The following is a 24,898-nucleotide window of genomic DNA, read 5'->3' on the forward strand; positions in this document are numbered from 1 at the left end:
ATATTGTAGCTCTGAAATCTTCATCTTTCTAAGCTTCAAGGTCCTCGTATACAGAATGGAGATCATAATATAACATAACTGTTATAGGGAGTAATAAAAATAAAATGCTTAGCAAATACATAATACATAGTAAGTGCTTCAAAAATGTTGGTCACTGTTATTATTATTACTATTGTTATCTTAAGCATCAGAAAGCTACTAAAATGGTGAGGAAGTCTGGAGTAGTCCAAAGCATTGAATCCTGGAAAAAAGAAAATAAAGAGTCAACATAGCTATCTTTAAATTCTTTTTTTTTTAATATATAAAAATTTATTTATTTATTTTTGGTTGCATTGGGTCTTTGTTGCTGTGCACGGGCTTTCTCTAGTTGCGGCGAGCGGGGGCTACTCTTCGTTGTGGTGTGTGGGCTTCTCATTGTGGTGGCTTCTCTTGTTGCGGAGCACGGGCTCTAGGTGCGCGGGATTCAGTAGTTGTGGCACGTGGCCTCAGTAGTTGTGGCTCACGGCCTCTAGAGCACAGTCTCAGTAGTTGTGGCTCACGGGCTTAGTTGCTCTGTAGCATGTGGGATCTTCCCAGACCAGGGCTCGAACCCGTGTCCCCTGCATTGGCAGGCGGATTCTTAACTACTGCGCCACCAGGGAAGTCCAATCTTTAAATTCTTGAAGGGCCACATGTAATAGAAGAGGAAGGCTTGTTCCGTTTTGTTCTAGAAGACAGGCATAGCCAGCAGGTGGAAATTGTAGGGAGGCAGAATTATTTTTTTTAAATAAGATATAACTCACATACTATTTAAAAAATTTTTAATTAAAAAATTTTTATTGAAGTATAGTTGACTTGCAATGTTGTGTTAGTTTCTGGTGTACAGCAAAGTGATTCAGTTTTTTATACACACACACGCACATATATATATACTTTTACATTATGGTTTATTACAGGATATTGAATATAGTTCCCTGTGCTACACAGTAGGACCTTACTGTTTATTTTATATACAGTAGTTTGTATCTGTTAATCCTATATTCCTAATTTGTCCTTTGCCCATTCTCTTTCCCCTTTGGTAACCATAAGTTTGTTTTCTATGTCTGTGAGTCTGTTTCTGTTTTGTAAATAAGTTCATTTGTATCATATTTTAGATTCCACATATAAGTGATATCATATGGTATTTGTCTTTCTCTTTCTGACTTACTTCACTTAGTAGAATAACCTCTAGGTCCTTCCATGTTGCTGCAAAATGGCATTATTTCATTCTTTTTTATGGCTGAGTAATATTCCAGTGTGTGTGTGTGTGTGTGTGTGTGTGTGTGTGTGTGTGTATGGGTATATACATATATATCACATCTTCTTTATCCATTCATCTGTTGATGGGCATGGACAGGTTGCTTCCATGTCTTGGCTATTGTAAACGGTGCTGCTGTGAACATTGGGGTGTATGTATCTTTTCAAATTAAAGAGTTTTGTCTAGATATTGATATATGCCCAGGAGTGGGATTGCTGTATCATATGGTAACTCTATTTTTAGTTTTTTTAGGGAACTTCCATACTGTTTCCCATAGTGGCTGCACCAATTTACATTCCCACCAACAGTAATTCACATACTATTAAATTCACCCTTTTGAAGTGTACAATTCAGTGGTTTTTAGTATATTCACAGTTAAGTGTAACCATCAACATTATCTAATTTTAAAACATTTTCATTACCTTCCAAAGGAACTCTCTACTCCTTAGTAGTCCCTCTTCAGTTCCCCCTCTTCCCAGCCCCTGGCAACACTAATCTACTTTCTATCTGTATAGATTTGCCTATTCTTGACATTTCACAAAAATGAAATCGTACAATATGTGGCCCTTTGTGTCTAGCTTCTTTCACTTAGCATGGTATTTTCAAGGTTCATCTGTGTCACAGCATGTATCACATCTTCATTCCTTTTTATGGCAAATGATATTTCATTGTATGGATATGCCACATGTTATTTATCCATTCATCAGCTATGGACATTTGGGTTGTTTCTACTTTTCGTTATTATGAATAATACTGCTCTGAACATTCTTTACAGATTTTTGGTGGACTTATGTTTTATCCCTCTTGGTATATACATACCTAGGAAGGAAGGTAGAATTTGAAGACATCAGAAAGAAAGAGCTTCCTGACATGGGGATCCACCCATGCTGAAGAGAGTTCTATTGTTAAAGTAGTGAGCCAGTAATTTTATTTTACTTAACAAATACATGGCGCTTACTATGTGCTACCTACTGTTCTAAGTGCTTTACAATTATTTAAAACCCTACAAGGTAGGCACTGTTATTAAATTTATTTTACAACAAGGAGGCTTAGTAACTTGCTCAGGATCACTCATAGAGTACAGGGGATTGAAATCCAGGTGATCTGGTTCTAGTATCTGTGCTTTTAATAATAGGAACAAAATAACTTCAAGTATTTATTAAATTCTATTTCTCAGACACCATGGTTAACGAATTTTATTCAAGTAGAGGCTGTGGTCATCTTTTAGGGACAGTTTAGAAAAAATTATCTGTTTGGGTAGAAATTACCTTAGGGTATCTTTAATCCCAAGGTTCTGTTATTATAAGGATGGATGGAAGTGGGGAAAAAGACAGCAACAAGATGTCTGGCCTGAGGCTTTTAAGATGATCAGAATTTTTTATCAGAAAAGGGAACAGTGCGCGTGAGTGATGAGTACTGTAGGGATTCAGTTAACAAGACATGAGAACATGTTCATAAGTTATATATGATGTAAAAGGATTAAGCGAAAATGACTTGAGATTGTAAATGGAAGCCTTAGGAAAATGGAGGAATTAAAGTTTCATGGAAATATAATCCTACTTTTGAAGTGTTTAGTGTCAAGTATTGGCAGGATATATTAGGGTAAGTAGATGACTTTTAGTAAACTGAACATATGGAACTGGAGCTGTATACATGAAGGTAGTTGCTTAAAACAAAATGAACAATAACAAAAATAACAAATGCCTAAGAGAGAAAAGAGTAGTCCAGCCCAGACTTAAGCCTCAAGTGGCCATAAATTGATGGGGAAGAAGGAGAAGAGGATTCAGCAATATAGACTAAGAATTTACCAAGCTTTGAGATACAGAGGGAGTCGTAAAAGCCAAATGTAAAACAAGTGGAGTGATGGAGGCATGGTCAGCAGTACCTCCTATAAGAGAAAGAATTTCCTTATGAAGAAATCTCAGATGAGACCATTGAACTTGACAAGCGGAAAGTCATTGCTCTTAGGACAGAGTTTCTGGGCAATAAGTAGAATGAAAGTTTTACTGCAAAGGAACAAATAAAAAAATGGAAAAGAAAGGGAAAATAGCTGTAAAATTAGGCTACAGTTATAGAAGTTTACTTGTGAAGGGAGAATTCGGAAAGGGAAATGAGGCTTAGTGAAAAATGTAGGTTAAAAGAGACTTGTAGGGCTTCCCTGGTGGCGCAGTGGTTGAGAGTCCGCCTGCCGATGCAGGGGATACGGGTTTGTGCCCCGGTCCGCGAAGATCCCACATGCCGCAGAGCGGCTGGGCCCGTGAGCCATGGCCGCTGAGCCTGCGCGTCCGGAGCCTGTGCTCTGCAACGGGAGAGGCCACAGCAGTGAGAGGCCCACGTACCGCAAAAAAAAAAAAAAAAAAGAGACTTTTACATGTTTTAAGGTAAAGGAATAGGCTGATGTCTAGCCCTCTAGAATATTTTAAATAAGAAAGTCTTTATTATTATACCAACAATGGGTCTAGTTTCCCATAAAAATAAGACGTGTTTCTGTACATGGACTTCAGAAGAATAAATCAGTTGTACATCATACCTAAGTATTATCTCATTTAGAGTAAAACCCTAAATCCTTCTTTGCAGTGGCCTGAAGACCCCTCATGATCTGCCTCCCAGTTACAGCTGTAATCTATTTTCTGCTACTTTTTCTTCTTAATCCCTTTGGTGGAGCCACAGAGGTCTCCTGGCTATTCCTCAAACATGCCAGGACTGTTTCCTATTTAAGGGCCTTTGCGTTTGCTGTTCTCTCTGCCTTGAACATGCTTTCCCTAGATACCTGGCATGGCTAGTCCCTCACCTCATTCACGTTCTGACTCAAATGTGCCTTTCAGTGAGGCCTTTTCTGCTTTTCCTATTTGTAACTGAAATACCTCACTTATCCGCCTCCATTATCCCCAGTTTATTCCCTTCCTGTGCCCCTTTCTTGTTTTATTGTTTTACATAGCACTTAATGTCACATAACAAATTATGTATTTTACTTATTAATTTTGCTTTTTGTCTTCTCCTACTAGAATTTAAACTACACAAGTTCAAGGATTTTCCTAGCATTAGAACAATGCCTGGCACTTAGTAAATGCTTGTTGCATGAATGAATGAGTGTAACATTCTTTGTGGAAACTGATATGAGAATGTTCTTCTTCATCGTCAACATCATTATTCATAAGCATGTTGGATGCTATGCATAGAATTAGGCTTCAGATATTCTGTCAGTCAGGAGTTGGCAAACTTTTTCTATAAAGCACCGGATAGTAAACACTTTTTTGAGCCATATCGTTTCATCACAACTACTCAACCCTGTTATTGTAGTGTGAAAGTAGCCATAGACAATCCCTCCATGCACGAGTATGGTTGCGTTCCAATGAGACTTTATGTATGGACCCTGAAATTTGAATTTTACATAATTTTCAAATGTCGTAAAATATTATTGTTTTTTTAAAAATTTTTTTCCCTCAACCATTTAAAAATGTAAGAACCGTTCTTAGCTCTCCAGCCATAAAAAATAAGCAGTGGGTCAGAGTAGACCCACCAGCTGTAGTTACCACCTCTATTTTTACTGGTTTCTTAAACATACCTTAGTTGAAACTTATTTTTTCATACTGGTAGGAAGCAACAATGTAGATTAAACCTTAGTAATAGATAATTCAGGAATACGTTTGTTTGGCTTCAGAATCTTGCATATTGTTTTCATCTTTGTTTTCCTGGGAACCTTATGTTTTCATTACATGTTTATGAAGCTCATTTTTGAATGAGTTTGCATTCTCCGAGCAGATGCCATATGATAGTGTTGGGGAGGTGGTGGAAGCAAAGCTGGGCAAAGCCCACCCAGGTTTAAAAGTTTGCCATTATTTACAAGGCAAAGAATTCCCGTGTGGGAGAATCGAGAGGTGTTAGCCAGGCTTAATGCCCAGAGGACTGTCACTGTGAATGAGAATTGTGTCGCAGTTTCTAACGTCATCCATAACAGATATCTTGAATAAGTTGCAAATGCTTTTAATAATACAGCTCAGGGTTAATTTTACCTATGCTACGTTGGCAATTTTTGCTCCTTTACTTAAAAAATAAGCAGCAAATAACCTATTCTGTTATAAAATCAAGCTGTGATTTGAATAAAGCATTATATTTTTCCTCAGTAAGTACAAAGAGAGAAAAAATGTTTTTCATCTGCAAAACTTTTACATATTTATAAAGTTTTTCACATACTTGATTTTGTTCAATTCTTAAAACAGCTTCACGATGCAGGTAGCTTTATTAACTATTTAAAATTTGAGAGCTGATAGTGAAGTTAAGTATTGGATTGGTCAGAAAGTTCCTTTGGTTTTTTAAGTAAAAATAAAAGACACATTTTTTATTTTCACCAAGAGCTTTATTGAACAGCATATTCACCCTTTTGTTCCACTACCTTCTGTCATTTTCCAGGCAACTTCATAATTCCATCTTCCCAAAACTTTTTATCTTTTTGAGCAAAGAACTGTGCCAGGTGCCTTTTACAGTCTTCCAGGGAATTGAAATTTTTTCAATTAAGACAGTTTTGTAAAGACGGAAATAATTGGAAATCCAAAGGTGCAAAGTCTGGTGAACACAGCGGATGAATCAGAACTTCCCAGCCAAGCTGTAACAGTTTTTGCCTGGTCATCAAAGAAGCAGGCAGTGTTGTGTTATCCTGATGGAAGATTATGCATTTTCTGTTGACTAATTTGGGATGCTTTTTTTTTTTTTTTTTCCTTACCCCCCCCCCGGTACACGGGCCTCTCACTGTTGTGGCCTCTCTCGTTGCGGAGCACAGGCTCCGGACGCGCAGGCTCACGGGCCCAGCCGCACCGCGGCATGTGGGATCTTCCCGGACCGGGGCACGAACCCGTGTCCCTTGCATCGGCAGGCGGACTCTCAACCACTGCGCCACCAGGGAAGCCCCTCGGGATGCTTTTTGTTGAGTGCTGCTTTCAGTTGGTCTGATTGAGAGCAGTACTTGGAATTAATCATTTGGTTTTCTGGAAGGAGCTCATAATAGAGGACTTCCTTCCAATCCCACCATATACACAACATCACCTTCTTTGGATGAAGACCGGCCTTTGGTGTGGTTGGTGGTGGTTCCTTTCACTTGCCCCACGATCTCTCCCGTTCCACATTATTGTACAGTATCCACTTTTCATCGCCCATCACAATTTGTTTTAAAAACGGAATGTTTTCATTACGTTTAAGTAGAGAATCACATGTGGAAATACTGTCAAGAAGGTTTTTTTTCACTTAACTTACGTGGAACCCAAACATCAAAGCGATTCACATAACGAAGCTGGTGCAAATGATTTTCAGTGCTTGATTTGGATATTTTGAGTATGTCGGCTGTCTCCTGCGTGGTAGAACATTGATTGTTCTCAATTAATGTCTCTATTTGATCACTTTCAACTTCAACTAGTCTACCTGACCATGGGGCATCATCTAGCGAGAAATCTCCAGCACGAAACTTTGCAAACCACTTTTGACATGTTCAGTCAGTCACAGCACCTTCTCCATACACTGCACAAATCTTCTTTTTCTTTTGCGTTTCTGTTGTGTTCTTACCTTTCTTGAGATAATAAAGCATAATATGCCGAAAATGTTGCCTTTTTCTTCCATCTTCAGTATTAAAATGGCTACACAAAAATTCACCAATTTTGATGTTTTTTTTAAAAATGTACACTGACTGATATGACAGCTACCACAATATAGTCTAACAAAATTGTTTCGAATGAAGTTAAAGACAACTAAGTGCTACTAGAGCCATCTTATGGAAAAAAACTGAACGAACCTTTTGGCCAACCCAATAACTTGTCCAAGGTCATAGCACCAGGACTCCAAATGGGCCTCCTCACCGTATGAGGTGCAGACTCCTCACTGGAAACTTCAGCCAGTCTTTGGTTTCAGTGCTGTGCCCTCTCCTCACTGCCTCTTATTCTCTAGCTTCATCTGTTCATGAGGATGCTCAGAGCTCCAGCTGCTCCTGGCTCTGCCTCTCTTACTATTCCGAGCTCTGGGAAAAGGTGAGGAGGCTGGGGTCAGTTACATCACTGCCACTGTAGCTACTTACTAGCTCTGTTTCCTCCTCCAGCCATTTTAGTTACTGTGTAATTCATCTGGGCATGTACTATCTTAGTTCCCAAATATCTGATTCTCCTTTTCTCAAAACTCTGACCTCTAAAGACCTCACCTGGTCAACCAGTGGCTAATAAAACATCATGGATATGGTTGGCAAAGACAAGAAGGAGTGAGACGGGACCCCAGTGCTTCAAGTCTGGGTGATTGGGAGGGTCAGAACATAGTGATTGAGCATCGGAAGATGTGATAGGATTTAAACACATTGGTTTAAATGTGTTATCTTCGAGGTAATGGTGGAACAGCCTTGCAGTTAGTTTTCTATCCTCCAAAAAGTAAAATGGAGAAAGAGGTTGAACCAAAATATCTGGGTTGCAGCCAAATGGCAAGATTTATAGTTAGAATCAAAGACTTTGTGTTCCATTTAAGTGCTTCTTAGAGGTCCCATTCGAACAACCTCTTCATTATGAAAATGGAGACTTTCCATGCCTTTTTATGGTGTTTAGAGAAAACTGTCGTAAATATTACACACAATTTGGGATGGTTGTGTATCTTAGAAATCAATGGATGGCATATAAAAAGATTCCTCAACACAGTGTGTGGAAAATGTTATAGAATGTTATTCTTGAATTGTTTTCCCTTCTTCACTTTGGTGTTTGTATGGTACCTTAGAGATTTTAAATGTTATTTTAATTATATTCTGTGCTTTTTTTTTTTGGTTAGGAAAGCTGCCTGCTACTAATATCTTAACAGATTTAAGTTTCTGAAAAGCCCCTTTGAACCCTTCCCCATTCCTGTACCTCCTTTTTCTTTATCACAGTCTCAACCCCTTGAACATAACCCAGAAGTCTAGGTATAGGCCAACTGATGTCTCAGTGGAAACAACAAAAGTAGAACTTATTATTTCTCAATGCTTGAGAGATATTTTATATATTTTGAACTGGAGAGGATAAGAGGCTCAGTCCATACATTATCATGTGAACGTCTTAATTCTATCAATTGACTTAGTCAAAACGAGAAAGTTAATGAATTTAAAGACAAGTATCAACAATGCTGCACAAAAAGGTGCTGTTACAGCATACCAGCCTGCATCTACATGAAAAAAGCTATGGCTGTATTTTGCCTCTGAATGAGGATCATGTTGACTGGCCGTGGCAGACCATGCTGGGTCACCCACCTGACATTCTGTCACCTGCCAAAACTCAAAAAGACATGAGAGTATGCAGTTAAGTACTCTAAACACTTCTTCTCCCAAAGTGAGTCAGTTTTACAGTTGTACCTTTGGGTTTCTCAATTTATGGTCTCGTGTTTTCTTGAATGGACTGCGTTATCTTGTAAGTTTGGGGACTTATAAGAAGTCAAGAGTTTTCATGGACTCCTCTCTTTTCCATACAGATGCCCAGAGGGATTCTTGGGAGAATATTGTCAACATCGAGACCCCTGTGAGAAGAACCGCTGCCAGAATGGTGGGACGTGTGTGGCCCAGGCTATGTTGGGGAAAGCCACATGCCGATGTGCCCCGGGCTTCATAGGCGAGGACTGCCAGTACTCGACCACTCACCCCTGCTTTGGGTCTCACCCTTGCCTGAATGGAGGCAAGTGCCACGTGCTTAGCCGGGATACCTATGAGTGCACCTGCCAAGTCGGTTTTACAGGTAACAAATGGGACTCACGGCCATACTTTCCCATTCTCAGCAGGTACTTTTATTTAGCATCTTTTAGATAACTGTCATCTGGTTCTTTAGGGTCCCCCCAACTCTGGTACATGTTTAACATTATGGTAAGGACTGGAATGTTCCAATCAACTATCCTTCAGTTCCTTTTGAAAGGGGAGAAAGAGAAAGAAAAAGGGTCAGATACTCAGAAGTAGTTGACTGCCTGAAGAATATATATCAGGATTGGGGATCAGAATTACTTCACTATCACCAGAAGAAAAGTTGTTCGTGTTACCGATAACTTATTCCTTGAAATCTCCTCTCCCCAGACATTCAGGGCATTGGCTTTTCGGGCTTTCTAAGCTGATTGTTCCATTTGCTTCTACATTGCCTTATCCTTGTCCTCATGCATTTAATTTTTGTGTTCTTTGGAATTCTGTTTTGAGTCATAGCACAGCTTTCCCCAGGGAATCTCGCTATCTCCAGTTGCTTCAACTCCCAGCATCTTCATGCCTTGCTGATGCCTCTCATGGTTATCCTTTTAGCTCCACCCCAACCCTGACATTCAGGCTCATATTTCTAACTATCCGTTGCATATTATCCTTAGAAATTCGACAGGTACCTCAAACTCAACATGTTGATATCATAGTGGCACCAATGTACACTCCAAATACTCCAAACTAGAAACTCCCTCTCACTTCTCTGTACCCCACTTAGACTCAGTCACCCCGTCTAATCTCTGAGATACGTCTCACCTGTCTACCCCTCTCCATTTTCTCTTCTGCTCTGTGACCTCTAAAGACCCCTGTAGGTGAGGTCCAGGTCATCTCTCACCTGGACTCCTGCAGTTGTTTCCTACCTGGTTTCCTTGCCTTTACTTTCTCCCCCTCTTGTCCACCTGTCACATTACCATGGACCTTTAACATGAATGCAGATCTTCTCACAAACTCACCTGCTTACCACCCTAGTGACTTCTCATCGTCTGCAGAGTACAAACTCTTTTACATGGCTCGCGTAGCCCTTACAGTCTAGGCCTTACATCTTCTTATAGCCTCAGTTCCTCACACGCATCTAGCTCTAGTGACGCCAGCGTTCTCATCATTTCCTGAAAATGTCATGCTTCCTGTTGCCTCCATGCTTTTGCACACCCCTTTGCCTGGAACGCCCTTTTCTACAGTCGGGGATTGCCCAATGTTATTGTAAACTCTTAGTGACCCTTTCATGATTCCTTTACACAGTTAGTCTCTGTGTTCTGTTAGTTTATGTGTCACATTTTATTGTAATTAATTTTTACATGTCTCTCATCTGACTATATTGTGGGTTCTTCAAAGCTGGGTCTGGGCTTTATTCAGAATGAACCGCACGTGTTTAGGAAGGTAGACGAGAAAAGGAGAACTAGCCATCATTTTGTCCCCCACTATATCAACAATTCCTTAAATCTAATAAAAAATGAAAGACACATTCAGAAAACTAGACTGGACCATTTAGTTTGGAATACCTGTTCTACTGGTTTTTCATTAAAAGGTGTTGTTACGGGTAGAAGATATATAGGATGATCCGTTATCTCCATCATGACTATGACAGCATTGATACTGTGAGTCACTGAAGAGATTTGGTGGTTAAGAGAATAATTTTTTCCTGATTGTCAGTTTCGAGTTGTTTGGCTCCACAAGGCAAAGGGAAGGCATATCTATTTAACACATTTTAATCCTGACTGGTGGAAATGACAGTAGTGCCTTCTTCAGAACTAAAATGTTACTCTGAAATAACCCTCAAATTAAAATGTATTCCTTTGCCATTAAAACAAACTCTTCTTGGTGGTCTGCAGGGTTCTGATCATCCTTACACATCTGCCACTTTTGTCTGTCACTTTAGGAACTGCCACAGGTCAAGCTCACCCTTTTGGTTTTGGGATAGCTCACTATACCACCTCGTCAGACCGTATGAGCTCACCTCACTCATAGATAAAGAAACAGAGGCAGGAAGTTAGTGCTTGTACAAAACATATATGGGAAACCAAGGTCAGAGACCTTCTTGTTTCAGTTGTAGGCAAATACTCTGATATACACAGTTGTCAAAAGTAACCATTTTTATCTGTTCTCCATTGTAGGTAAGTACCTCTCAGAAGAAAAAATAGCAAGAAAGATTGAGGTTCCTTCATTTTCTCTAGACTTAGCACTGTGAGATATACATGCTGTACCCAAATTTTTATTGCACCCTTTCCCTTGATTTGATATTCTTGATAGGCACAGAGCGCTTCTGTGTGCTCAAATGTCACCTCTCTCTCCCTTTTAGAGACGCTGTCATGACTGTTATTTGCTTTTCTCTGGGGTCAAAGATTTGGGTGTTTATCTAGACAACCAATTGGAGTACTAACAAATTCAGGGGGTTCTCATATCTTTAGTTTTGACAAAAGCTTACACTAATGAAAACAAAAAACCACGTGAATACCAAATTTACTAATAGCATGGGAGTATTTTTTTTCTCTCTCTTTCTACCTCAAAGAATCTGCTTTGATTCCTTTGAGTTATGCCTTGAGATTCAGTACTTTCTTCCTGCTTCTTTCTAGTACTTTCCTACCTGAGAGAGTCCACAAGATTTACCTTTCTAGACCTTTATTCTCATGACAGCTTCTAGTTATTTCCATATATAAGAAGCCAGAGAGTCTGTATCTCCTTCAAACACATCCAGCAATATTTTTGTCAAGACCGCAATCAACAAAACGTTTCCCAGAATACGTGTGCATGTGTGTTGTGTTTAAGGGAAATAGAAGTCATATTGACTTGTTTCTATCATCTAAGAGGTCTATTTAGTCATAATTTATTTTGGAAAATATCGATACATTTTATTCATTCAAAAGACATGATTTGAGAGCCTACTACAGGGATCTGACCCCTGCCAGTGTGACAGGTGATATAAAAGGAAACAGCAAACTTGGGGTATATGTTTGCATGTGCAGGGGTGTGTGTGTGTGAGGGAGAGGGTGTGGGGATTTGGGGAGCTGAGGGGAGCATTAAGGATGACTTTACAGCAGTGGTGACTTATGAGTAGAGCTGTCAAGATAAGTTGAAGCCCATTAGGTAACCACAAAGGAAGATGGCCTTCCAAACAGAGGAGCAGCTTATGCAAAGACAAGGAGGTGTGAGACAGTAGGTGGATCCAGACCCTTCTGGATCCTGTGCTGCAGGGGTTGATGTAGGCTTCCTGCGACTAACCTACAGTCCCTCCCCCTCCCATGTGACCCACTGAGTGTTTGTGTGTCAGCTGAGGGCCCTGGAGAGTGCCCCCGTCAGGTGAACTTGAGGAAGCTCTGATACGGGCTTCCTGTAAAATTCAAAGAGCTTAGGGATTCTCCATGCAGTGGCTCCCTTATGTCACCCTTTGGGTGGGAGATGTGGGGTGGTGGGATGGGGCTGACCCTCATTTCTGTGGGCAGTACTGAGTTCTTGTTATCTTTCCTCTAGGTAAACTGTGCCAATGGACTGATACCTGTCTGTCTCAGCCCTGTGCAAATGGAAGTACCTGTACCACTGTGGCCAACCAGTTCTCCTGCACATGCCTCGCAGGCTTCACAGGGCAGAAGTGTGCAAGTGATGTCAATGAGTGTGATGTTCCAGGACAATGCCAGCACGGTGGCACCTGCCTCAACCTCCCGGGTTCCTATCAGTGCCAGTGCCCCCAGGGCTTCACAGGCCAGCACTGTGACAGTCCCTACGTGCCCTGTGCACCCTCCCCCTGTGTCAACGGAGGCACCTGCCGGCAGACTGGTGACTTCGCCTTTGAGTGCAACTGCCTTCCAGGTAAGGAGTCCCCCTAGTGTCCTGGGTTGGGGGATGCACCTCCAGCAGGAAGGAAGGGGATGGGTGTGGTTCAATTGTTCCTTTAAGAAGTATCTCTCCCAGGAGGGAAAAGGGGAAGTGAGAATTTTGTGTGGGGTGGTTTGCTGGTGAGAGAGGAGTTTTATGGGCCCATGTGGTCCGTAAACTGAGCAGGGGGTAGCTTAACATGTCAGGGTTTATGATGATGAGTGGCTTGGAAATTGTTTATTGTCCTTTTCGGAGGAACAGTGAGAAATAAGGGACACAGAGCTCTGGGAAAACGATAGACAAGTCTATGGAACGGAAAGGAACACAATGAGAATTACACATTGAAAAATGTGTATGTATGATTAATAAAATGCTTTAAACTGAATTGACAATAATAAGAGATGATCAGCTTTCCTGTATGTTTCTACCTCTGAAAGAATAATGGATTATTTTACTATAGCTACCTAATTGTACCCACCTACCCTTCTGTGACTTTCACTGAGCTTCTGATCTTTAGAACCCTCTCCATGTAGTCTCTCTGACTTTGGGGTAGCCCTGCCCAGACTTGAAGTTGGAGAATTTTGGAACTGGGGTGGCAGCGGTGCTCTGCTAATCAGTGGACACTCTTTGATGAGCGCTGATAGATTATGTGTGGCACAGCCATACATAACCCCAAGGTAGAAGCAAAAAGAGGAGCAGTGTATGGGAGCTTGGGGCCCAGTGTTCTGTAGGACGGAAAAAGGAGCCAGGCTGGCGGATTCACGGAGCTCCTTATAAAAATGATGAGGAGGTTGAAACCCGAGAATTTCGATTGGGAACAGAACACAAGCAGCTGGAGCAGATGAATTACTAGACAACAAAGATTCCGCTTTTTATACAAATAACCTTAGTGCAAAAACAAAGGAAGGAAAACTGTAGGGGGGAATAATGTGCTAAGTAAGCAGAATTGCCTCAAAAAGGAGTTGTTTTAGCCACTCTTTTGGAGTAGGAATCTTAGATTCTGGTGTTGTGGATATGGTTCACATATAATGGGATCGTTTGTTTTATCTTTTGGGGATTAAAGGTCATATGTTGGTCCTCGGGATAAAAGCAAATGGTAATTTATTCATTTCATTCAGTTAAAATTTACTGGCTGCCAGCTATGGTCTAGGCACGGTGCTATGTGCTTGAGATACAGCAATACAAGACTGCCACATAATAGAAAAGGATACCATTTCACTCTGAGCCACAAGAACAAGCTATTTAATTGCATTGCTTTCAGTTTCTCTTTCAATGAAGAATAGATAATGCTGTCATTTTAGACACTAAATATTTATTTACCTAATATTACTGTCATCCACATTATCTTGTAGAAGGAATAACTAAAAGATATCTTTCTTCACTCCTGTTTTTGTTTGCATTTTAAGGGTTAAAAGAAGGAAGTAGAAATGTAAACAATTTAATTTTGCAAATTTTCTAATAGTCTAATATTCTAATAGCCTAAGTGGCTAGTAATTGAGGTTAGTGCAATTTATTGTTGAAGACTAAATGTGTTTTTTAGTTTCAAGAAAATTACTTTTAATAGTTGCCTAGAACAAGAGGTTGATTTGGCAGCAAAGTACTAACGGGAAGTTAGAGAAGTCAATAAAGGAAGTTTTTAGCAGGGAGAGAGTGATTATTCACTCCCGTAGCCTCTGCATTGTTATCCATTAGCCACGATAACAACCTTAGGGAATTCTGAGAGTGTGTCCAGGAAAGGATCTGTCAAACCAGAATAGTATCTCCTCCTTGAGAAAGGAAATAACCAAGGATTCCACAGCTGAGAGGTTGCCAGGGCTAGTGGGATGGAGTAAGGAGATCCTGGCTGTCTCTTACACTCTCCTTATAGTTTAAAGCAAGACATTTTTTTACACACTGACGAAGTGTGTGCGTGTATGTGTGTGTTTGGGATCAGCATGGGGGGTGCAGCGTTGGGGGCAGAATATTTGGCAAAGAGTTTACTAACATGTATTTAATGCCCTTTATGAGTCAGGCACTGTGCCAGGTACTTCTGCTTCCATTAGCTCCATTACACAAAAACCTTGGGGTTAGGTATTGTTTTTCTGGTTTCCCAGGTGAAGCAACTCAAGTTTTGGAGATGTTAAGTGATTTACTCAAAGTTGCACAGCTGACATGTGGTTAGGCTGAGTCCTGAAATCCAAGCAGGTTATTTCCAAAGCCTGTGCTTTGTACACCTTGTTCCATGACACTGTACTACTTGTCTTCCCCCGAAGGTGCTTTGAAATGTGTAAGACTTTTTGTTAAATGCTTAGAGGTGTTTGGGTTAAAAAAACGTAGGTTCACGTTAAACGAAAAAGGAGATACTTCTAATTATGTTCAGACAGCATTTGTTACATACATACCTATCATGCGGATATTTAAAAACAGTTAAGTAGGCTAGTTCTTGCCTTTCAGGGTTGCATGATCTAAAACAGATGACGTCAGCTTGGACCATGTATAGAAGGAAATTAAAAAAGAATTCAAAACAACAGATAATGCAATAACACTGTGAATAAATATATATATTTATACAATGTATAAGATTTTATGCTCATTGTTTTTATGTACCAGGTGGAGTTTGCAAAGTATTAACTTTATTTCCACATGGGGAAATAATGCCTGGAGATGATTTTCTTTTACAGAGTCCTTTTCATGATGCAGTACCATTCTCCTTGTCCCTCCCCCATTGCCCTCCACACTGTCCAAGAGACTAAAATGTTACTTAAAATAATAATTACTCTCTAGGGCTTCCCTGGTGGCGCAGTGGTTGAGAGTCCGCCTGCCGATGCGGGGGACACGGGTTCGTGCCCCGGTCCGGGAGGGTCCCACATGCCGCGGAGCGGCTGGGCCCGTGAGCCATGGCCGCTGAGCCTGCGCGTCCGGAGCCTGTGCTCCGCAACGGGAGAGGCAGCAAAAAAAATAATAATAATGGTGTTGTTTACATTGAGAGAGTAATTATTATTTCTTTTTTTTGCGGTACGCGGGCCTCTCACCGTTGTGGGCCTCTCCCGTTGCGGAGCACAGGCTCCGGACGCGCAGGCTCAGCGGCCATGGCTCACGGGCCCAGCCGCTCCGCGGCATGTGGGACCCTCCCGGACCGGGGCACGAACCCGTGTCCCCCGCATCGGCAGGCGGACTCTCAACCACTGCGCCACCAGGGAAGCCCACCACAACACCATTATTTGAAGAGAATCATTATTTCAGTTCTAAAGGTGGGGAAGCCAAGTCAGCGAGAGGCAAAGTAGCTTTTGTCCAGGTTCTGCGATTCTCAGATGGCTGCTTCCCACCACATTTCAAGTCTTTGCAGTTTTAACTGAGGCCTACCCTGATCGCCCTATTTCAGGTTGTAACCATTCCCTTCCCCCTTCATTACTGACCCTGGTCTACTTTTCTTTTCTTTTCTTTTCTTTTTTTGTAACACTTGTCATCATCTTACTATATAATTTGTGCTATATAATTTACCTCATTATGTCTATTGTTTATTGTCTGTCTTACCTAAATTCTGCTGCCTCTTCCCCTCTCCAGAGTGAAAGCTAGGATCTTTGTTTTTATTTAGTGATACGTCCCAAGCACCTAGAAACCATGCCAGGTATATAATAGGCACATACTTATCGATTGACAGATTGAGTTTAGCATAATATGGTAGTATTGAGAACGTAACTTTGGTCTTTTCATTTTCTTCCTGGTAACATGCACCCTAGACTTCGTCTAGCTTCTCCTTCTGTACTTGTTTATACTAGTACTGCATAAAAAGAATTGGAGTTCTTTTCAACTCTGAAAGTCAGTGAACCCCACATAAGTTAGTGATTATTTTTGAATGGTTAAAATATAGTTCTTTTCCTGCAAAGGACACTGTAGTTACTGAGTTGATTTTAGAATTATTTTAAGACTGATGGGGAGGGAATTAAAACTGCAAGAATGACTCATCCTGTGTAATAAAGAAAGAAGTGTTTCTCCATAGAGGGAAGAAAAAAAGGAATATATTCAAGAGGGAACTGATAGAGTCAAACCAAGGGACTGTATTTCATCATCTTCGAGCAGCAACTGTTAATAATCCAGATCCTTATGAACTACCATTAGGTAAAGTTTTTAGCAGAAGCCCCGAGGAGGAGCACTCAACCAGAGTAATTTTAACAAAAGAACAAAACAGAGAATAAATTCTTGAATCACTGATTCCCAATTTTTGGGGGTTAGTGGGGGAGAGAATGAGTTAAACTGGTTTTATGTTTGTGATATTTTAAGAAGTAGCACAGGTAATCAGGAAGCAGTGGGTTGTTGGTATCTCCTGGCTGTACCTGTGAGTTCACAGTTGGATAGGACAGTCCCTGATGGACTTTCCCTTTTTCTTTCTCTCCTGTACCTCCTTATTCCTTTATGATTTTTAAACTTCATAAAAAGCTGTCTGATCCATCCTGTCCAAACAAGGAAGGTTTATCCTTTATAAGTCACCTCTGTACACTACAGGCTGATGATATGTTATATCCCTATATCATTAAAATAAAGCTTAACCACATTTTGTGGCTTTTGTGTCTGCTGTGCAGTTGCTGAGCTTAAAAACTGTTAGAAAGAGTTCCCTCTCGCATTCTCATATGCACGGGCATGTGATGTTCTCTTGGGTATTATACTAATCGTATTCTGGCAGGTTTCACTGGAGCAGATGCAGAAATTGTCGTACCATTTTGCAGGGCGCATTATTTTAGCTCCTCTAACCTGGGCCCTGCGTCTAGTTGTACTTGATGTTCCTGGGAGTTTTTCCTGTTCTGTCATGCTTGGCAGTTTTGCCCGTGCTACCTCCTCAGCCTTCTGTCACTTACCTCCCCCACCCACCCTGCCTTTTTATATAGAACTTATTCCTTATGATGTGTCAAAGGCCCCTACTTCACTGAAATGCCTTCCATATTCCCTACCCCGCGGGGACTAGAGACCTGAGGTCTTTCGCAACCTGTATACATCTAGCACAGCACTTATCAAAACTGACTGTTCATCCTTGCCAGTAGACACCCTCATTTAAATTCCCCAGTATCCAGCTTACTGCCTGGAACAAAATTGAGACTTAATGAATATTTGACAAATGAATGAATTGAATGTGATAGAGAAGAGAATTCCTATATTCTATAATTTTAAAAAATGCTCTAAATTTATTTCCTTTGAACCCCTTTATTCATTTCTCTGACTTCTTTGGAGGTAAAGTTAGAAAGGGAAGTGGAGATGATTTGGGAGCTACAGAGGGAGGCAGGTAGGAGCAGCCACCTGGGTGGGTGGTGGGGCAGGCATCCAGGGGCCAGTCATGGGGTCGGTGAGCTCATCGGGGCCCATGCAGAGGACGGATGCAGTGTGCCGAGGAAACCAGTGGGACAGAGGTGGGGCCCGCTTGCTCTTGTGACAGGTTTCTTCCCAGAGGCGGGGGAGAAGGTAGCACGTAGCTGTTTACTTTTGTGCCTTTGTCCAGTTCCAGGCATCCCTGGGTTTTCCTCACTCTTTCATCCCTGTGCACAGAAGCTCTTCCTGAGGACCTTCAGCCTGGCCTGGGAGAATCCTGGTTGTGTCATCGCAGCTTCCCCTTTCTGCTGTCTTCTTTGTGCCTCTGTACCAAGCCTTTCCACCCTCACACCTCCCGGGGGCTGAAAATGGAAAGATGTGGAAGCTCTCTTGAGAGATGCTGTTCTCTGTGTGGGATGACAAGTTCAAAAGACACTTTTCTGCTCCCCACCCTCACTGTCATCATTTATCAGTTACGTGGCCCATGGTTTTATAACAGCACAGTCTTAAAATGTTCCTTCTGAGTTTAATTTCTTTCTTTTTGGCCTTTTAAGGATGTGAATTGGCTTTAAGCAGTGGACTCCTTTTAGTACAGTCATGTGAGCCTTTCTGTAAGTCTTTTACACCCATCCCACCCACAGGTCTGGAGACTTGTCTGTTTCCTTTTCCCTTAAAACCTTAAAACATTTTTAAGAAGTGATTCCACTATAACTTATTCATTTAAGCCTTACCCTCCCTCCCTACCCCCCTCGCCCTTAGGTAGACTTTCTTATAAGAATTTGCTAGCTCTTTCCACAAAGAGTACTGTAACTCTATTTTTAAAGCATAAATCCTGTCTTAACTTTGGAGGAAAACTGATTCGGTTAGGGTTTTCTCAGACATGGGAACTTTTGACCCAAGATCAGTTTTTCAGATTAATGAAAGGGAACTCTGGGGTCCCAGAGATCATACTGATTGAAATTGAATAAAATTTCTGGTTGAGAGCTTTCCTGGTGGCGCAGTGGTTGAGAGTCCGCCTGCCGATGCGGGGGACACGGGTTCGTGCCCCGGTCCGGGAGGATCCCACATGCCGCGGAGTGGCTGGGCCCGTGAGCCGTGGCCGCTGAGCCTGCGCGTCCGGCGCCTGTGCTCCCCAATGGGAGAGGCCACAGCAGTGAGAGGCCCGTGTACTGCAAAAAAAACCAAAAATTTTCTGGTTGAGTACTGACTACTAGGCATTTAAACTTGGGTAGGTCAGCCACGTGGCCTTTACCTTCATCTGTAACTTAGAAGGATCAGAGTAGATAATCTCTCAGGGTTTCTTTGATCCCGTTGATATATAATATTGGGTTCACCAGAAAGTTCGTTTGGGTTTTTCTGTAACATCTTACGGCAAAACCCAAGCAAACTTTTTGGCCAAGCCAATAGTATTAGCTAATATGTGTAAAACACTCCCTGTGCATCAGGCATTGTTTTAAGTGCTTTTCCTTCTAATATAACAGCTTTACTGATATATAATTTGCATACCATGTAATTTTCTCTTTTAAAGTGTACAGTTCAGTGGTTTTTAGTATATTTACAGATACATGTAACCATCACCACAATAAATTTTAGCTCATTTTTATCACTTCAAAAGAAGCTTAGTATTCATTAGCAGTCATTCCCTAACCTCCCCCTAACTCCCTCCCAGCACTAGGCAACTCCTAATCTACTTTCTTTATAGAGCTGCCTATTCCGGACATTTCATATAATAAATGGGAACACACAGTATGTGGTCATTCGTGATTGGCTTCTTTCACTTAATGTTTTCAAAATTCATCTGTGTTGCAGGAGGTATCAGTACTTCATTCCTTTTTATGACTGAATCATATTCCATTGTATGGATTTACCACTTTGTATCAACATTTATCCATTCACCAGGGAATTGACATTTGGGCCGCTTCCACTCTTTTTGGCTATTTTGAATAATGCTGCTGTGAACATTCTTGTACAAGTTTTTGAGTGGACATATGTTTTCATTTTTGGGGGTATATACTTATGAGAGGAATTGCTGGGTGATATGGTAACTCTAATCTCTTCGTGAATGCCACACTATGTCCCATAGCGGCTGCACTATCTTACATTACAACCAGCAGTGTATGAGGATTCCCAGTTTCCCCATATCCTTACCAACACTTGTTGTTATCTGTCTTTTTAATTATAGCCATCCTAGTGGGTGTGAAGTGATAGCTTATCATGGTTGTGATTTGCATTTCCTTCATGGCTGGTGTTGAGCATCGTTTCATGTGCTTATTGGCCATTTATATATCTTCTTTGGAGAAATGTCTATTTAGATTTTTTATCCATTTTATAACTGGGCTATTTGTATTATTATATTATGTATATTGTATTTTAATTTTTGTTGTAAGAATTCTTTATATAACCTAGATATAAGTCTCCTAACAGATACATGATTTGCAGGTATTTTCTCCCATTCTGTGGGCTGTCTTTTTACTTTCTTTATGGTATCCTTTGAAGCCCAAATGTTTTTAATTTTGAGGAACTCCAAACTATCAGTTTTTTCTTTTGTTGCTTGTGCTTTTCGTCATATTTAAGAAATCTCTGCTTAGTCCGCATCACAGAGATTTACTCCTATGTTTTATTCTAAGGGTCTTGTAATTTTAACTCTTACATTTTGAGTTCATTTTTGTGTATGGGATGAGGAAGAGGTCCAACTTTATTCTTTTTGCATCTAGATATTCAGTTGTTCCAACACAATTTATTGAATTGTTTTTTATATCTGACTCACTTAATCCTTAAAACAACCTTTCAGGTAGGTCCTGTTAATTACCCCAGAGAGGAAAGAAAGTTTAAGTATCTTGCCCGTGTTCACTCAGCTGCTGCATGGCAAGTGTGAGAATTGAATCTAGGCAGTTTGGCCCCAGAGGCCATGCTTCAACCATGAATTAACTGTTTCACCTACTTGTCTTCTTACCTACCTACATAGTGACAGGTAAGAACTAAAATAGTCAGTCATAAAAAGAAGGCATTTTATTTCTTATATATTGTGGTTATGTTGAAATGCTTCTGCTTTCTTAATTTGTCTGTGGTTGGTGAATTCAGCTAGTTGTAGCACTGGCAAATATAAATTCAAGGTCACAGTTTCAGGTCCTTATAGTTTGGCTACAAAGTCTTCATCACCTCCTTGACACCCTAGTCAACAATATTTAGTCACCAGGGAGATCGAGTTAGGGGGAAGATGACCAATAGCAGTTCTGGAACACCACCAGACCACACAGGTTCTAACAGCGGTGGGCCAGGACCCCGAATTTCCCTCCTACACTCTAAAACTATCTTTGACTTTTCTGAAGAATGTTTCCATTTAAGAGCACTAGGCTAGAAATGAGACCTCAGTTATTGTTCAGGGACTGTACTTTCTGGATCTGTAGATTTGCCCTCACCGTATCATAATTATGGGTGGGCTTAAACAATTCAACATTTACTGACTCATTAGTCCATTTGTAAGACTTACATGTGATTAAACAGATATAGGAGTAATATGATTAATTTTTTTTTAAATCTGAGTCTATAAAATTTTTCATAGCCTTTCTCAAGCTTACTTAATGACTCATCCGCTTGAATGGACTGAGTACCAAACACCTAGAGAAACAGAATTCTCTTCAGTCAAGCTCTCAATTATCTCCATCTTCTACAGAGTGATTTCCTTTGCTCTCTGGGTAATTTTTTTGGTTGCTTGGCTCATACTCATTTACATGACTGCTACTGTATTCAGAGAAACCAGCCATGTTCCAGTGTAACAGAGCAGATGGAGAATAGTGCAGTAGCTTGTGGTAAGGAATGAATAAAGCAAGGTGTGATTGATGTCTGTCCCACTCAGCAGACTGTAATGCCCCCAAAGCAGGGACTCTTTCTTTTACTCACCTATACCAGTGCCTCGTATAAGACCCAATAAGTGTTTTGAGTAAGAGAGAGAAACTTAAGGGACATTTTGAAGAGGGCAAATACTTAGTCACATGTATTTCAAATAAGAGGATGATCAGTGAACTTTCTCTCTTGTTTTAAAGCTGGTAGTCTTCTATTTTAATAGCTAAGAGATTTGGTAGCAAGGAGAGAGAAAGAAGAAGCCCAACGTATAAATTATAGAGGAACATTCTATGGGCAGTTAGGGTGAAGTTTGGTGTGCTAGTTTCATTTTTCATGGAAGGGAGAAATCAAGTGGAAGGAAGCAATGCTGTTAATGTGAAGAGGAGCATGAAGAATTTGAAGGGTTGGTTAGTTAGTAATAATAGTTAGCAAGTTTAGTTAGTAATAATGCCACCCGATATTCAGATAGCTTTTTATCTTTATTTCTACCTTACTCATGATGTGGCACTTATAACAACCTAGAAAGGCAGGCTGGGCAGGTGCAGTCAGCCTCATTTTACATATGAGGAAGCTACTTCAGAGTTTGTAATTTACCATGTATTAAATAGCTTATAAGCAGTGAGGTTGGAACTTGACCCGTATCTACAGACTTTTAAGTTCAATATTTTTTCTTATGTCCCCCCCCCCACCACGCTGATTTTCCCAAGGGAAAAAAAAAAGGAATTTAAATTTAATTAGGTAATCTTTTATCTGTTCTTCCCATTAATCTAGCATGGAGCTGGGGAAAATCTAATACCCTTTTTTTTTAGAATGAGTAAATAGCTGTTCTGAGTAGACATTTATCTTCACTGGGATTTTATTTCATGAAAACACTTTGAAATACTTGTGAGGTAACTATGAAGGCATGTCATTGGCATAATGAATCATTTTAAGTGTCTAACTATGCTTGAGGCAAGAGAAGACAGAAGATTGGGGGATTTTTATATGGTGAGTCTTGGGTTGACCAGCTGCTGCCTATTGAATTGAAATAATGAAGTCAGTCTGTTCTGATGACCATGCCTTGTGGAGAAGAGCAGATCACACCATCTGTGTGAGAATTTATCATTTTCTCTGTTCTTGTCTTACTAGGTTTTGAAGGGGTCACCTGTGAGCGGAATATTGATGACTGTCCTAATCACAAGTGTCAGAATGGAGGGGTTTGTGTGGATGGGGTCAACACTTACAACTGCCGCTGCCCCCCTCAGTGGACAGGTATGTACGGTGTGACAAATCAGTCAGAATGGGGCATAGGTTGGTAACCAGTGGCAGTCTGTTATTGAAGTGGGCATCTTTTACAAGGGTCTCTGTACTACATCATTGGGTATAGTGCTAACCCCATATGTTCCCCCATGTTCACTTAAAGGAAGAAATATTTTCATGGGTATTTATTGGGCAGCTGATGTGAACTCAGCACCACGCCAGGTGCTGTGGGAGATACGAGAAAGAATGTGATTGAAAGACTCTGACGTTATTATCTGGTAAAACAGCAGATTGCCTGGAACATAGTAGGTGCTTATTAAATATTTGAGAGGAAAGGAACATACTTAAATGCAAAAATATAAATGTTCTTACCATATACACACAAAAAATGGTAACTGTGTGAAGCAATGGATGTGTTAACTGATCTTATCGTGGTAATCATTCCACAATACATATGTATATCAAATCATCATGTTGTACTCCTTAAGCCTACACAAATGTTATGTTAAATAGAGCTCAATAAAGCTGGAAAAGAAGAAGAAGCTACAACTTGTCAAGTTTTGGTGTAGTATCAAAGAATATTCATAATTACATGAAAAGGTTATTAAAATGCTCTTCCTTCTTCCAACTAAAAAAAAAATGAAAATAAATTATGCAGGCTGCGAGAGTTCAGAGCTTATTGTTTCTTCACAGACAGAAATCTATCTCATCTTATTGTCATGTCCTATAATTATGCAAAGGGTTGGGCAGGTCCTCTTGATGACATTATTTTTACGACACCCATCTCCATTGCTATTTTTTCCTTTTTTGTATCCCTTTTTGCACACAGATTTTTTCTGCCTCTGACATTAGAAGAGCAGTCTTGCTTAAATTTACAACCTCTTGGAAGCTTCTAATGTTGTCTTAAGCAGATTTTCCTCTTATTTTTGAAATTGAGTTTATGCAGACGTTTGGTTCCAATTCCTGTTTATATCTATTTATCTAACTGAAAGTGGAGACAAGTAAGAACTGATTAAGTGATTAAAACTGAGCCTTTTTGAGAGAAGTTGATTGATTTAATGTGGAAACCCAAGAATAAGTTAACGTCATAAGGAAGAAACTCCAGTACCAGCGAAGGATTGTGCCCAGCAAAGAAGTCTTGAAATTGGATTGCTGTGGTTACTACCTGGTATTCCTTAGAGTCTCCGAATTGCCTTCCCTCATCTGCAGCAGCTAAGTATTTAGAGTACTCTTTAGAGCTGTAGACTTAGGAGTAGAAAAAGATTAAAAGGGTTTAAAACTTCAATAATACGATTTCCTGGAAGGGCACACATTTCTGCTTTTAATCCCCAAACTGTTTTTTTTTTTTTTTTTAAGATACTTTCCCTAAAATTGGACTTCCCCTAGAATTTCTTCTTGATTTCTTGATCCTAGGACTTTACTCCTAACCCTCTGCTCTTTCTGTCATAGTCTCTCTTCTCTTTAGCTTTTGCCATTTCTCTGGTGATTTTTTTCATAGGCCATTTTTTTTCCAACTTAAAAAGATTACTGTAAAGTTAATTATGTGACAAATAGTAACTGGAAAGATTTGAATTTTTCTCTTTTTAATGATCCTCACAGTGGTATTGGGCAGGATGAGATACTTGTTAGGAACTTGACCCCATTCTAATCTCTCCCTTGCCCTGTGGGAGAGAGTGGCTCTGTGTGGTACCAAGGCTCCTGATGCCAATGAAGATTAAATGATAATTGTGATTTCACTG

General features: G+C 40.4%; 1 protein-coding gene across 2 annotated transcripts in view; it reads left to right on the forward strand.

Moving 5' to 3' along the window:
- Positions 1 to 24,898, forward strand: part of NOTCH2 (notch receptor 2) — a 177,962-nt gene that overhangs the window by 74,314 nt on the left and 78,750 nt on the right. The window contains exons 3-5 of one of the 2 annotated variants that reach the window (XM_022583935.2): positions 8,735 to 8,994; positions 12,459 to 12,794; positions 23,049 to 23,171. In XM_022583935.2, coding sequence (XP_022439643.2) covers positions 8,735 to 8,994; positions 12,459 to 12,794; positions 23,049 to 23,171 — 719 coding nt within the window. The remainder of the gene's footprint in view (positions 1 to 8,734; positions 8,995 to 12,458; positions 12,795 to 23,048; positions 23,172 to 24,898) is intronic. The other variant, XM_089917002.1, reaches the window with a different exon arrangement.

The sequence above is a fragment of the Delphinapterus leucas genome, chromosome 1 (genome assembly GCF_059928025.1).
Source record: "Delphinapterus leucas isolate spDelLeu-1000000601 "Yukka" chromosome 1, BTC_Dleu_Yukka2, whole genome shotgun sequence".
Taxonomy (NCBI): domain Eukaryota; kingdom Metazoa; phylum Chordata; class Mammalia; order Artiodactyla; family Monodontidae; genus Delphinapterus; species Delphinapterus leucas.